At 41.9% G+C, this 13,810-nt stretch overlaps 1 protein-coding gene across 28 annotated transcripts in view; it reads right to left on the minus strand.

Moving 5' to 3' along the window:
* The window catches only part of DST (dystonin), a 313,318-nt gene that overhangs the window by 214,098 nt on the left and 85,410 nt on the right, over positions 1–13,810 (minus strand). For all 28 annotated transcript variants that reach the window (XM_081856621.1, XM_081856616.1, XM_081856602.1 and 25 more), the window contains one exon: positions 12,457–12,518. In XM_081856621.1, the coding sequence (XP_081712747.1) occupies positions 12,457–12,518 (62 nt within the window). The remainder of the gene's footprint in view (positions 1–12,456; positions 12,519–13,810) is intronic.

Consider the following 13,810-nt stretch of genomic DNA (forward strand, 5'->3'; position numbering starts at 1 on the left):
ATATGAGTAGGAAAATGAGAGTACCTCTAAACATTTTTTAAGAAACAAAAGAACTGCATATAATGCCAAAAATGGCCATGTTGGCCAGGGCTGGTGGAAACTGAAGTCTAAAACATCTGGAGGACACTACTTGAGGGAAGGCTGGTCTAATTCAGTGGGAACCACATCCTTGAAACATGGCCCTGTGAATCATCCAACACACACGGTCCATTTAACGCAACATGCATCAGTAACTAATGTACCGCAGAAGTGAAACCCATATATGAATCTGGTTGAATAATGATTATTATTATTATTATATAAACAGTAGCTCTGAATATTCTGATTTGTGGTATCTAAAATAAATAGCTCTATACTTCATAGGTGGTGTGGAAACGTATATTTATAAAATTGCCTAAATTGCTACTCACTGCATTCCCATTAAGAGGGGACATCTGCCAGCAAATGCCTTAATTATTAAAATGTGTGCACATTAATAGATATATGTATGTTGAAAGTAGGGAGGACCCTCCAAAGCAGCTGCTCAAATCTGCCAAGATGTGGTTTTGTACTGCATATTTGGAATGGAAGGGAAGATTCTCAAATGTGCGTTTCCAAAAAGAGAGAGCGCGAACCATCTCCCAAGACAGCTTGGAAGCACACCACCTCTGCACAAAGGTGTGTTCTTTTAATGATTATGTGAGTTTGTAAACGATGTTACAAACCGAGTTAGCATTTTAACGGGGAATAATAGTATCAGAAGTACATTATGATTGTGTTGATAATAAATCAGAACAAGCTCCCTAATTACCCCTGACGATAATTTCTACAGCTCCCTCAACCACAGGGCTCTTACAGTAAATGCAAATTAGTATTATTTAATTTCTTGTCCTTCTGTTTACGTTTATTGTGGGTTCCAGAAGAAGCTGCGTTTCAAAGGAACTGCCCCCCAAAATACCTGTGTTAAATTAAAAGGGAATGAAGGAGCATCACAGAGCTGGCATGCTGTCTACGCTTGCTGCGTAGGTTAACTGACAGAGGCAGTTTTGGCTGGGGTCATCTATATTTTGGAGCCAAGGGGTCGTCTGTATACTGATACCACCCATCAATCTCTCTTTCTCTCATTTTCATCTGATCCTAAGGAGGCAGTGGAAACCCTGAACCATTATCTGGAGACTGTGAAAAGGAAAACACACTGAAATTTAATCCAGACAAAGCATAAATTCTATTGGTTGGGGAAACTGCAGATTGGGCTCAGAGTTACAGATTATATTGAATTAAAATGTTGTGAATAACATTTAAAACCAATTTATTATAGGCCAGCAAGCTAAAATATATTTTCTATTTGCATTTTTTACTAAAAAAAAAAGAGGAGTGGGATATCTTAAATTAACTGTGACAACCCCTTGGCAATTTGAATCTCATTGAATAATGATTACTCCTGATAATAACCTAATGAATATGCAGTATCTATCCACCCAAACCAAACAGCCACCTATTTTGATAATTTCCTACAAAGCAATCTTATTTTCCAGATAACTATACTGTGCATACTGAAGCATTATCAAGTATAGTTTGGAATTGTTTGTCTAATTGCCCTAATAGTTTACAGTTTGGAGTTGGAGCTGTTTATTTGTTCAGGTAACTATGTGATGGGGGGTATAAAAGTCTTAGCAGTATTCTCCAAGTGTGTATTTTGGCTTCTAAACTGTCAGAATTCAAAGAGGGTTGTGAAAAGAAGATGTTTTAGATACTACACACTAAGCAATAATTGAAGACCAAAGTAACAAAGATGTTTATCAATAGGAGCTGTTTTTTTAAATAATCAATACCCAAAGACAAGCGCCAGTCTAGTTCAGGCTCTCAGCGGACAGCTAAAAGGGGGAGGGGGCATATCAAGTGTGGAAATCAAAGAAGCAGTATACATTATAGACCGGGGTCAGCAAACTTTTTCAGCAGGGGGCCGGTCCACTGTCCCTCAGACCTTGTGGGGGGCCGGACTATATTTTGAAAAATAATAATGAACGAATTCCTATGCCCCACAATTAACCCAGAGATGCATTTTAAATAAAAGCACACATTGTACTCATGTAAAAGCAGGCTGATTCCCAGACCATCCGTGGGCCGGATTTAGAAGGCAACTGGGCCGGATCCAGCCCCCGGGCCGTAGTTTGTGTACCCATCTTATAGACCCATGTGGAGGAGGGACCAGTTTGTAAAACTGCTCCCTCTACACAATCCCACTTCAGGTTACAAGCCTGTTTGCAGCCCCACACACTGCCGTGGATGATCCAGGCCAGTAAAAACAGAGAGACCACCAGGAAAGACCAATCACACTAAAGTCAGGCCCCAGGAAGTTGGCCCTAGCAGCTGCCCAGGTTCTGTGACCTCCCCGAGGCCCATTCATGTTGGATGTCAAAACCACAAAATGAAAAGCCCACTCAGCATGCACTCACTTTCAAACTGAGATGTTAAGGACAAATCTATCAAATCTAAAAGTGGGCAGGCTACACAATAGAAAAGGTATGTGTGATAGAAATTGAGCTAAAAGGCTGGGAAAAAAGAGCCAAAATATACCAAGTACACTTTGCCCACAAAGCAAATGAGTAAAGTCAAAGCATATTTGCATATTTGGAATGTGGTTCTTCCCCTCACAATTAATGATGCCTCACCCCACCCCACCCCCTCTGTGGCTTTCCTCTCTGGCAATTTTCTGGGCAAGAAAAGATTGGCAATCCTTTGCCTTCTCTCATACTTCAGACAAATTCCTCTCTTGGTTTTCTCTTCAAGTTTTCCAAAATGTGAACAGAAGTTTTATTGCCACCCAAATATAGATGAATAATTTGGTTTTAAAGGCCACTAAATCGATAATGCGTATTCATATGCTAATGCCTATTGGACACATATGTGCAAAAATACTTTATTGCTGCTTCTTAACGTTTCGTTTCAGACTCAGCATGCATACCGATTTGAACTGGAAGGCAAAGCAAGCTTGGCAACTAAGCTGCCAGTGAAATCCCTGGGATCTCCAGGGCAGGCTGCGGGAATTTGTTAGATCCTCCACGATTTACTGTGAGAATCTGGGAACTAAGCTATGTGCTGCCTCAGGCAGGCAGACTTGGGCAACATTCATAGCACAGCTGGGTGTGGGAGGCTTGGCAGCTTAGCTGGAACAAGAATGCCAGCCAGCCTTGGGGAAGGGGAGAAGAGAGAGACTGTCATTTAATTCCATAACTGGAGGAAAGGCAAAAAGAGTGTTTGCCAAGATTAAAGCAGAAGCATTTAACCAGCTAAAATGGTACATAAAACAATAATGGCAGTTCACAGAATTGGGTGAGTTCACTAAGCAAGAAATATAGTTTTTGAGCATACTGGGGGGTGTTTCTTCTCCCTCCCCCACCCATATTTTCCACGGAGTAAATTAGACGTAGATTGATCAATTACATTTATATACCATCTTTTCTGACGCGGGTGGCGCTGTGGGTTAAACCACAGAGCCTAGGACTTGCCAATCAGAAGGTCGGCGGTTCGAATCCCCGGGACGGGGTGAGCTCCCATTGCTCGGTCCCTGCTCCTGCCAACCTAGCAGTTGGAAAGCGCATCAAAGTGCAAGTAGATAAATAGGTACCGCTCCGGCGGGAAGGTAAACAGTGTTTCTGTGCACTGCTCTGGTTTGCCAGAAGCAGTTTAGTCATGCTGGCACATGACCCGGAAGCTGTATGCCGGCTCCCTCGGCCAATAAAGCGAGATGAGTGCCGCAACCCCAGAGTCGCCCACGACTGGACCTAATGGTCAGGGGTCCCTTTACCTTTACCATCTTTTCTACAAGGAGCTCGTGGTGGAATACATGTTTCTCTGCGCCTCTCTCCACGGTTTCATCTCAATAATTCTATGATGTAGGCCAGGCTGATAGAGGGTGCCTGGCCCAAGGCAGTAGTAGTAGTAACAACAACAACCACCACCACCATCCAAGGTAACCCAGTGAACTTCACGGCTAAGTGGGGATTTGACCTCTGGTGTCCTAGGACCTAACCAAACACTTTAACCACTACACCATACTACAGTGGTACCTCGGGTTACAGATGCTTCAGGTTACAGATGTTTCAGGTTACAGACTCCGCTAACCCAAAAATAGTACCTTGGGTTAAGAACTTTGCTTCAGGAGGAGAACAGAAATGTGTGGCGGCAGTAGGAGGCCCCATTAGCTAAAGTGGTACCTCAGGTTAAGAACAGTTTCAGGTTAAGAACGGACCTCCAGAACGAATTAAGTTCTTAACCCAAGGTACCACTGTATTTGTTTCAAATACCTAGTTTACCCTACACAACATTTTATAAAAAATAATCTGGATTTAGTGTGATATACCAATTGAAAAACAAAGCAACACCCCCACCCGGAATGCCATCATTCCTATATTGTTCACCTCTAAATAATCCTGCTCCCAATGTCTACTTTGCACACTGTAAATATAGACTTTGCCTGCCCATGTGCTTATATGGCTCCTGGCATGCTTCTGTCTGTTCACTGACCTCACTATTCTTCTGCCTTGGCCAGTTTCAATGACACTTGAGCTGACCACAGCATAACTGAGATTTCTAAAAAAAGAAGAAACATCTGAATGTGGTTGATGCAGGTGCCGTATACATTTCCTTCATCCTCAGGCATTTGTGTGAAGACCAAAACTGGTCCAAGAGACCTGGGCTGAGTACTGGCGGCTCCTCGGAGAGATGATTGCCTAGCCTGCCCCATCTCCTATTTCCAGGAAAACAATGGATTGAATTGCTGGCTTATAAGCAGTATTCATTGGAGATCATTGGAGATCTCAGGAATTCCTCAATGGTCAAGCTGGTAATGCACAAACCAAGAAAACACCCCAGAACCCTTTGCAATGTCAAGGAATTCTACGGTCAACATGCAGAGCGCCCCAAAAGGCAAAGCCATTTAAAAAAGTCTCCCTAAAATAGAAAGTGCTTATATATATGATTGGTTTACATATATGAATGCATGTAAGCATGTACATGCATACATCTTATGCACCAGTTATCAGCAGGATTCTGATTATTATTTCTATAGTGCCAACCAGGACAATATCCTTTTTCAACTGACTGTAAGTGGCTCTGCCTGTACAGAAGTTATGCTGAAGGAGTATGAAAATCTTTTACTTCTATTTTGTCACTAGATAAAATTCTGTTGAGGAGTAAGAAGTGTCCCTATAGCATAGAAGCTGTGTCGCTCCAGATGTTGCTGGACTCCAAATCCATCATCCCTTACCACTGGACCACTGCTTCCAACATCTGGAAAGCCATAGAGTTCCCTTTTATAGGAATGAGGACTGTCCCTCTCTCCTCTTTCACAGATTTTATAATGTGGGGTGTCAACATTTTCTGGACTTTGTCAGTTAGCACTGGAAATGGAAAAGAGAGCCTGAGTGCATTATTAATATATACCCATAGGAGGAGAGGGATCACACATGATAAGGAAAACACAGCAACTCCTCCCCTGTTTTCTTCTTTCTATAACATATCCTTCTGGTTGCCAGATAAATACTAACTTGTAGCTCTAGCTGGTGTGTGCACTTGAAAGGCTTCCCAAAGCACCTTTTAGCTTCCATTTTAATTGAGTGATACCACATCTGGGGTCCCTGCTGTGTTCTGTTGCTATCTAAGACCCGAGGCAAGAACAAGCCACAGCAGGAGGGCACATGGCCGTGTCCTCCCTGTCTTGGCAGTGTTTCCTTTGATCCTTTCTGAAACTCTCAATATATGTTGCCTCTTGGAGGGACGCTGCTGCATTTTAAAACATTGCATATTTTTATTCAGATTTGTCTTCTTGTTTACAAGGTAAATCTTTCTGACTCCTCCTACCCCAAAGAAAATTTGCATCTGAGTTAAGCTGCTAAGCGACTCCTATGGCAACATACCCAAACTGTGTATGGTTCCCCAAGTATTACATTGTTAGTCCATGTAATAGCAGCTACATGATACAAGGACCTTTGTGCAGATGGCGCTATTCTCTCACTCTTGTTCAGTCTTCTTGTCAAAAGCAGTTAGGTGCTAAAACAGGCATCAATTCTGTTTCTCAACAAAAGAGGCAGAAAAGTTGGGAAGCTAAACACAATGAGGCTGTTCTTTTTTCACAGTATCTTTTAACATCTATTCACTTTCTTTTTCTTTTTCTTGTCAACTTCTTCCAGAGTACAAAAAAATGGCAACCAGCACTGTGCAGAGAGGAATGTCTATATGAGGATAGAGGAGCTACACAGAGACCTCCCACCCCACAAAGGGCTATTTGTCCTGTGTTGCAGATGGCAATCTCCCCATGAAGGTGTCATGGACGTTGAAGGCACTCCAACTCAGGACAAAAGAGAGAAACATGCTAAGAGGAGGGTACGTTTGGCAAACCTTCACCTTGATCAATTCCCACCTGGAAAGCTATGCCCCCACGGTGGAAGGTTGTGTGGATCCAGAATTGACCACCACGGTCACTTACAAACTCACTGTTAAGACCATGTTCATGAAAGACAATCTTACTTGGCTACAAGTGATGAAAGAAGAAGAAGAAGAAGAAGAAGAAGAAGAAGAAGAAGAAGAAGAAGCAGCAGCAGCAGCAGCAGCAGCTGCCCAGTGGCAAGATTAAATTCTGCCCACCATATGTATGACTATACCCCCAGGTTTAAGTTAATGGTATCTATTGCTACCTCAAAGATGTTTGACAAATGTTCTCTAAATAATTCCTACAAATTCAGTTGCTTTGAAATTACATTGTAGTAGAAAGTTCTCGATTGCAAGGATCTTTCAACAACAACATATTTTAAACCACCTTTCAACCAAAGTTCCCGAATAAAACTTCTTTGGCATTTGCATATCACCCAGATCATACTTAGTGCTGACAGTTCAATGCTCTTCCTTCTTACTGACCTCTAAAACCTGTCACTGTGCTGTCTGAAATTATAATTCCATTTCACTTGTTTACTTGGGTTTGTCACTTCCAGTAACACTCCCTCTCCCCCCCCCCAAACTACCACAAACACTCTTCTGTCATGCCATATAAAGTATCCGTTTAGGAATTATGTGGTGTTTATCACCATACATCTGAGTTTGCAGCACAGACCTTCTCGTGTTTTGTACTACATCCCCCAGGTGACACATTAAGTGCAAAATCATCTGCATTATTTCCAGGCATTCTGACAGCACTGTTTATTTCTTTTGTACATATTCTGGCACAATACTCCAAAGTCTCATGTATTACTATTCCTTTCTGTAGATGAGATGGAATAGTTCCATTGGTGCCTAATTATTAAATAACCATGGGCTTACATTCACTCCCATCTCCAAGGATATTTTATTAAATATTTTATTTAACAAAATCATAATCATGCTATATGAAACCTCATTTCAACCAATAATAGTAATTTCTAGCCAGCACAGATGTGTGCCTTAACTGCCTGTATATTTCATAAATGCCCCCCAATTCCCTTAGTCATGCATAATTAGTGTACTGAATAGCTGAAGACATCAGCAACTGTAGGGAATGTGATACGATCATTGGGTTCAAAGGCAGGCTTGTGGAACTGATTTTACTGCTCTGAAACAGTCTTATTCCAAAATGCTAGAAATGAGTAGATAAATAAATAAATCCAGAATGCACATTAGAAAGGCTTTCATGTTTTATTCTGGCTTCAGGCACACACAATAATTAAGATTGGAACAGGTTTTTAAAAAACAACAACCAAAAACCTCGCCACAGAAAAGAGCACACTGATTAAAGGAATCCTAGAAGCATAAAATAGCTAAGTCAAAAAGAGCCCCCAAGTGTCATTTCCACTCTCTGTACCAAGCCTCCTAGAAGTAATACAGCTTACAATCAAATTAATGGAGATTGAAGCCTCAGAGTATAGGGGAGGAATTTTGGTGTAGGGAAAAGCTGCTGGTGTGCCTGCTCCTCCCCCCCCCCCCGCTTTTATTTTATTTATTTTTTTCAAAACACAGGAAGGTGCACTTTGCTTCAGGAAGATAAAACTTTTTTTATGACGTGGGGGATTATTTTGAGGGAAAGGCCCAGCTTTTCCCTTACCCGCTTTTTAAAGGACTACAGAACTGATGAAGAGGTACACTTCTGCTCCCTCCTGAAATAACATTTGCAACAACCAAAACAGAGAGAGCCTTTTAAAATGCCAATAACTGTGTGAGACTGTGGGTTGGGTTTGAAGTTTCTCTGGTCGGCGTTAGTACACCCCAGATGACCATGGAATCACACTGGGTCATGACTAACTTTAAGTCCCTTGATTTCAGTAGGTCTACACTGGATATGAGGGACGCAGGTGGTGCTGTGGGTTAAACCACAGAGCCTAGGGCTTGCTGATCAGAAGGTCGGCGGTTCGAATCCCCGCGATGGGGTGAGCTCCCGTTGCTCGGTCCCAGCTCTTGCCAACCTAGCAGTTCAAAAGCATGTCAAAGTGCAAGTAGATAAACAGGTACCGCTCCGGCGGGAAGGTAAACGGCGTTTCTGTGCGCTGCTCTGGTTCACCAGAAGCGGCTTAGACATGCTGGCCACATGACCCGGAAGCTGTACGCCAGCTCCCTCGGCCAATAAAGCGAGATGAGCGCCGCAACCCGAGAGTCGGCCATGACTGAACCTAACGATCAGGGGTCCCTTTACCTTTTTACACTGGGTATGACTGAGTTGGATAAAATCCACAGCCAAGAGAGAATCCGATATAAATACTGGCTTTGAAACCCAACCTGAGTACTGGGAAAACAGCAATGGAGGACAGGTTTTCCCTTGGAAGACTCAGGAAGCAGAACCATAAAGAGACAGCTATCATAACTGGATGTGGATTTCTTTACCTCATTGGACCCTGGGTGAGATCCTGTGACAGAATGCAGTGGAAGGAAGGGGGGATGCCAGGTTGAGAAATAACCCTCATATATTTGTGCAGCACGTCCATTGAGTGCTGCATGTCAGTTTTAACCTCATGAGGAGTGGTAAAAATATTTCTACTGCATGGTGAGAGAGCTTACTTCATGGTAGTTTGGGCATCTGTATTGATTCATCTCTGGATGACAAGGCTCAAAATAGCCCCAAATAATAGCCTTAAACTCTGTACTGAAATATGGGATCAATGACCCAATTCAGAGGTAAGACTGTGTGATGCAGCAATGGTTAGGAGATTGGGAGGGCTTCATGGGCTCATGAGCACCTCCCTCTTCCTTCCGCAGTTAGCATTAACTTTGGTATCACTTTACATTTCTGTCAGTTTATAACCATAGACTGCTTTGAGGTCTAAGCTACATATTGCATGGGCAATCCATAACATTATCTTTGCTTAAAAGTGGACAGAGAAGGCTTCAAATTTGATTTTAAAAAGCTCAACAGTATTATTGGGTTGGTTGGTTTTTTAAAAAAACAAACAGAACTCATTATCACTTTATGGACGCTGTACTTTCACGATTGCTGCTACATATTACTGTTAGAGCAAGTATTGTTAAAGATCAAAACTACTATACAAATAAAAAAAATGGTGGCTTGTTTACTTGGACACCTTTTTTGTCCTCATTTGCAAAAAGTCACAACTGTAACCACAAATTATAAATGAGGGGAAATAATGGGGGGGGCACTGTATGTGGCATAATAAATACTGGCCAATCTCTACAATTTTCTGCATGTGGGCTAGTATAAGATCCAATCACTCCCCTCAGGATAAATGGCACAGTTCACAATTGAAGCGGGGAACAAGCCAATATTTTTTCAAACCCTAATCTGCATACAGCAATATTGTACAGATAACAAGAAACAGCTTGCTGAATAATGTATCAATTAATTTTAAAGCCTTCAGCTGGTTTTAGCTGGTAAAATAACCCTGCATGTTAATACCTTGCAAGGACAAATAATAAAATATTAATCAAAGTTTATGCTAATCAAGTGTTAATTGCAAACAATCCATACCAAAGAGAATGAATTAATATATTAACAATATTAGCCTGTTAAGTTATTAATCCGGAGGAATAATTAATTTACTTTAACATCATTAATTTGAATGCTACCATATATAGTTTTCTGCCTTACTCATTGACCCACAGTTTTGGGACATGGAATACCATTTCACCTCTAGAAACCATAAAACGGGGATGGAATTGTTCCAGAGTTCACTGCTCTCTAGTGCAAGCACACTTAGGCTGCAATCTTACCTCCCCTGTGAAATCAACAGGACTTAATTCTCAGTGGACATGGTTGGGGCCATGCTATTATGTTGCAATCATCTACATACTTACCGTATATACTCGAGCATAAGCCGTCCTGAATATAAGCTGAGGCATCTACTTTTACCAAAAAAAAACCTGGGAAAGCTTATTGACTTGAGTATAAGCCAGTTCACTACACCACAAACCTCCTGGTGGGCCGGAGTGCATGTGTGTGCGCGCGCACAGCAAAGGGGGCTTCTCTCTCCCCACCCAGCCCCTCCCGTCCCCCTGCCTACCTAGGGTGCTGCGGAGAAGCAGAGGCTGGTGGCGGCAGGGACGGAGGAAGAACAAGCAGCCCAAAATGGCTGCTTTTGGGCTGCTCCTTTCTCCTCCGCCGCCAACAGCAGCCTGTTATACCCTCACTTGAGTATAAGCCGAGGGGGGCTTTTTCAGCATTAAAAATGTGCTGAAAAAGTCAGCTTATACACAAGTATATATGGCACCTAGGAGTAAGTCCCAATGAACCAAGTATGACTTACTTCTGAGTAGGCATATATAACATTGCACTGTTAAAGTTGTGTTTTTCTGTTTCCTATAAATATGTTAGCGTGCTACAATGCATCAATACAGAAAAGTATATTTGGCTTTATCTAATTCTTACTCTGTGCTTGCTGTTGCTCCACCCCCACCCTCATTACTGTCTTGTTCTCCTATTATGTAGTGAAGACCCTGCATATACTGCTTACACTGTTTGCACTAGGGTCCTCGGAGAACCCTACTAATAACTGTGCCTCAGGAATTCAGGCAGATACATCTAATATCAACCCACACTCTGCTCCAACAGCTGGGGGTTCCAGGGCAGAGTACCCCAGCCAAGTAAGCAGGGGAAGAGTGGCCAAATAATATATATGTGAATAATGTGCACTGTCTGAACCGTATTGCTCTAACACCCTTACTTCCCCGTAGTGTGGAACAGTACCCTCCAGAAACAAGGGAGGCACTTATCCACACACATAATAATAATAATAATAATAATAATAATAATAATAAATTTTATTTATATCCCGCCCTCCCCAGCCAAAGCCGGGCTCAGGGCGGCTAACAACAATAGTAAGCTTTGTGTTTGCAAAGGCCAGGCAAAACACTGCAGTCATTGCAACAGCTGCCTAAAAACCTATGAGCACGCTTTGCTTGCAGGATTCACAATTCAGATTTAAGGAACATAATAAGCTGTCGCCACACATGGTGTCTACTGCACTGCTCAATGCAGTCTAAGGCTAAGACATCAGCACTGGAGGAGCATTCAGGTGGCGATATCTCTTCTTCTCCCTCACTTACTCTTCCCTTTGACTACCTCACACTGTCACAGCCCCGAAAAAGGAATCTTTAGATGCAGAGTCTTCGTATAAACAGTAGCCCCAATAAGGAGGCATGGTAGCCCCAGAGAGTGCTTCAAATGAAACAGTTCTCTTCTTCTCTGATGTTAAAACAAATCACCTACAACATATCTCATACAGTGGTACCTTGTGTTGCGTACCGCTCCCCTTACAAATGCTTCGGGTTACACGCTCCGCTAACCTGGAAGTAGATGCCCCTTGTTGCAAACTTTGCCCCGGGATGCGAGTGGAAGTTGCGCTCCGGCAGCACGGCAGCCATCAATTAGCAAAAGCGTGCTTCATGTTATGAGCGGTTTCTGGTTACAAACAGACCTCCGGAACTGATCAAGTTCATAACCAGAGGTTTACAAACTTAATCCATTCTGGAAGTCGGTTCTTAAACCAAAGTGTTTTTAAACCAAGGCATGCTTTTCCATAGCAGAGGAGGACTCAATTTACAAACGGAACACACTCAATAGGAAGCGGAACATGTTCTTATTCCAAGGCAAAGTTCACAAACCAAAACACCTACTTCTGGGTTTGCAGCGGTCTTAATCCAAGTTGTTCATAAATTGGGCTGTTCTTAAACCAAGGTACCACTGTATTCACACACTTAGGTTTGGAAACCTAAAAATACTTATGAAGAAGTAAATCCTACTAACAAAATCAGTGGAATTTGCTTCCAAGTAAACATGCTTAGGATTGGACCACTATGATTAAGACCATTCATCCATTAGCACCAAGAAATAGTTGCAGACACAAAGCATGACTTTTCTATCATTTAAAGAAAAACAAACAAACAAACAAACAAAGGAAATGTCTATAGGATATTCAGTGGAAAACCATGCCAAGTTTACACTCACAGGATTGCTACGCAGCTACACAGATATTATGATCCCATTAAGCATGCTTGTGAACTGACCTTCATAAGGTGCTGGTTTATCCATTTTGTGAATGTTTTCTTTTGTACTTTGTCCCGCTCATCTGAGGAGGGAAAAAAAGAGATTGCATTAATTCTAAAAATAGTACTTACTAACGTCTGGGAGTGTTATGTTAAAAAATTTCACACTGCTTGAAAAGATAAGGTGACGATTCAATTAATCATCGCACGCTGGTTTGAAACATCTGTTACAACAAACTACAAGAGAACCACTTACAAAGTCGAACAGGAGAGAGGAGGTGAAATTAAGAACCAAAAATGCTGAAAACTAATTTAAACAGATTTTTTTTTAAAAGAAAAAAATTGATTAAATAGGGAGGGGCACTGTGTTCTACAGAGAAGGATACCAACAAATACACATTCCAGATTATTTATATCAGGGCTTGTCAACATGCTGCGTTCCAGATGTTGTTGGACTCCAAAGCCCATCAAGCCTAAGTTGGCACAGTCAATGGTTAGAGATGATGCAGCCTGTAGTTTAACAACATCTGAAGAGCACCACAGTGGTTATCCCTGATTTGTATATTATTAAAATAATGTCTATCCTTTTCTATCTCTTCGGATACTCAAGGCGGCAAACAGCATAAACAATAAAATACAAATACAAAAATAATAAAAAGACCCAAACTTCTCACCTCCCCCAAAAAACATTGTTGAGATACTTTTGCAACACTGCCAGCTTGCAACCATCAACAAAATGGTCTTAGCCATATGCTGAAAGGACTTGGTAAGCCACCTTGCTGCCCTACAGATGAGGTGCGGCGACTGAATGGAACACGCATGTTGGGAGAAGTATGGGAGATTGCGGCATGTTGTTCTGATGGATAAACTGATGGCTTGGGTGAAGGTGAGCAGAAGCCAAAAAAGGAAAAAGACTATTAGTGAAGGTTGGTATTGCTTTTTTGCATATATTAGCAGGACTGATTGGTTGCGTCTACTGTCATATGCCCATGGAACATTATGGTGAGGACTTATAAACTGAAAAAAGAGGACATTAGAAAAGAGTCAATATTTTATATCGCCATTTGTTGTGCAGTTCTAGTGGGGGGGTGTGGATTTGTCTGGTATGCATGTCCATGTTTCAAAAATGAAAAAAATACATATATTTTTTGAAAGTCCAATCTCACATACCCATCTAACAAACCAACAGAGGGTGAACAGACACAAAGCAGGACCTCTGCTAAGGAACAAAATGTGCACGTTCACAAAGGGAACAGGGTGGGTCACCTTCACTTAAGGTAACCTCTCCTGAGGCTACTTGTGGCTTAGGAGATCAGAATTGCACTCTGACTACAACTTTGCTTCTCAGCCCAATTAAACGTAAATGAAATATTGC

The sequence above is a fragment of the Podarcis erhardii genome (assembly GCF_964252035.2).
Source record: "Podarcis erhardii genome assembly, chromosome: 3".
Lineage (NCBI taxonomy): Eukaryota > Metazoa > Chordata > Lepidosauria > Squamata > Lacertidae > Podarcis > Podarcis erhardii.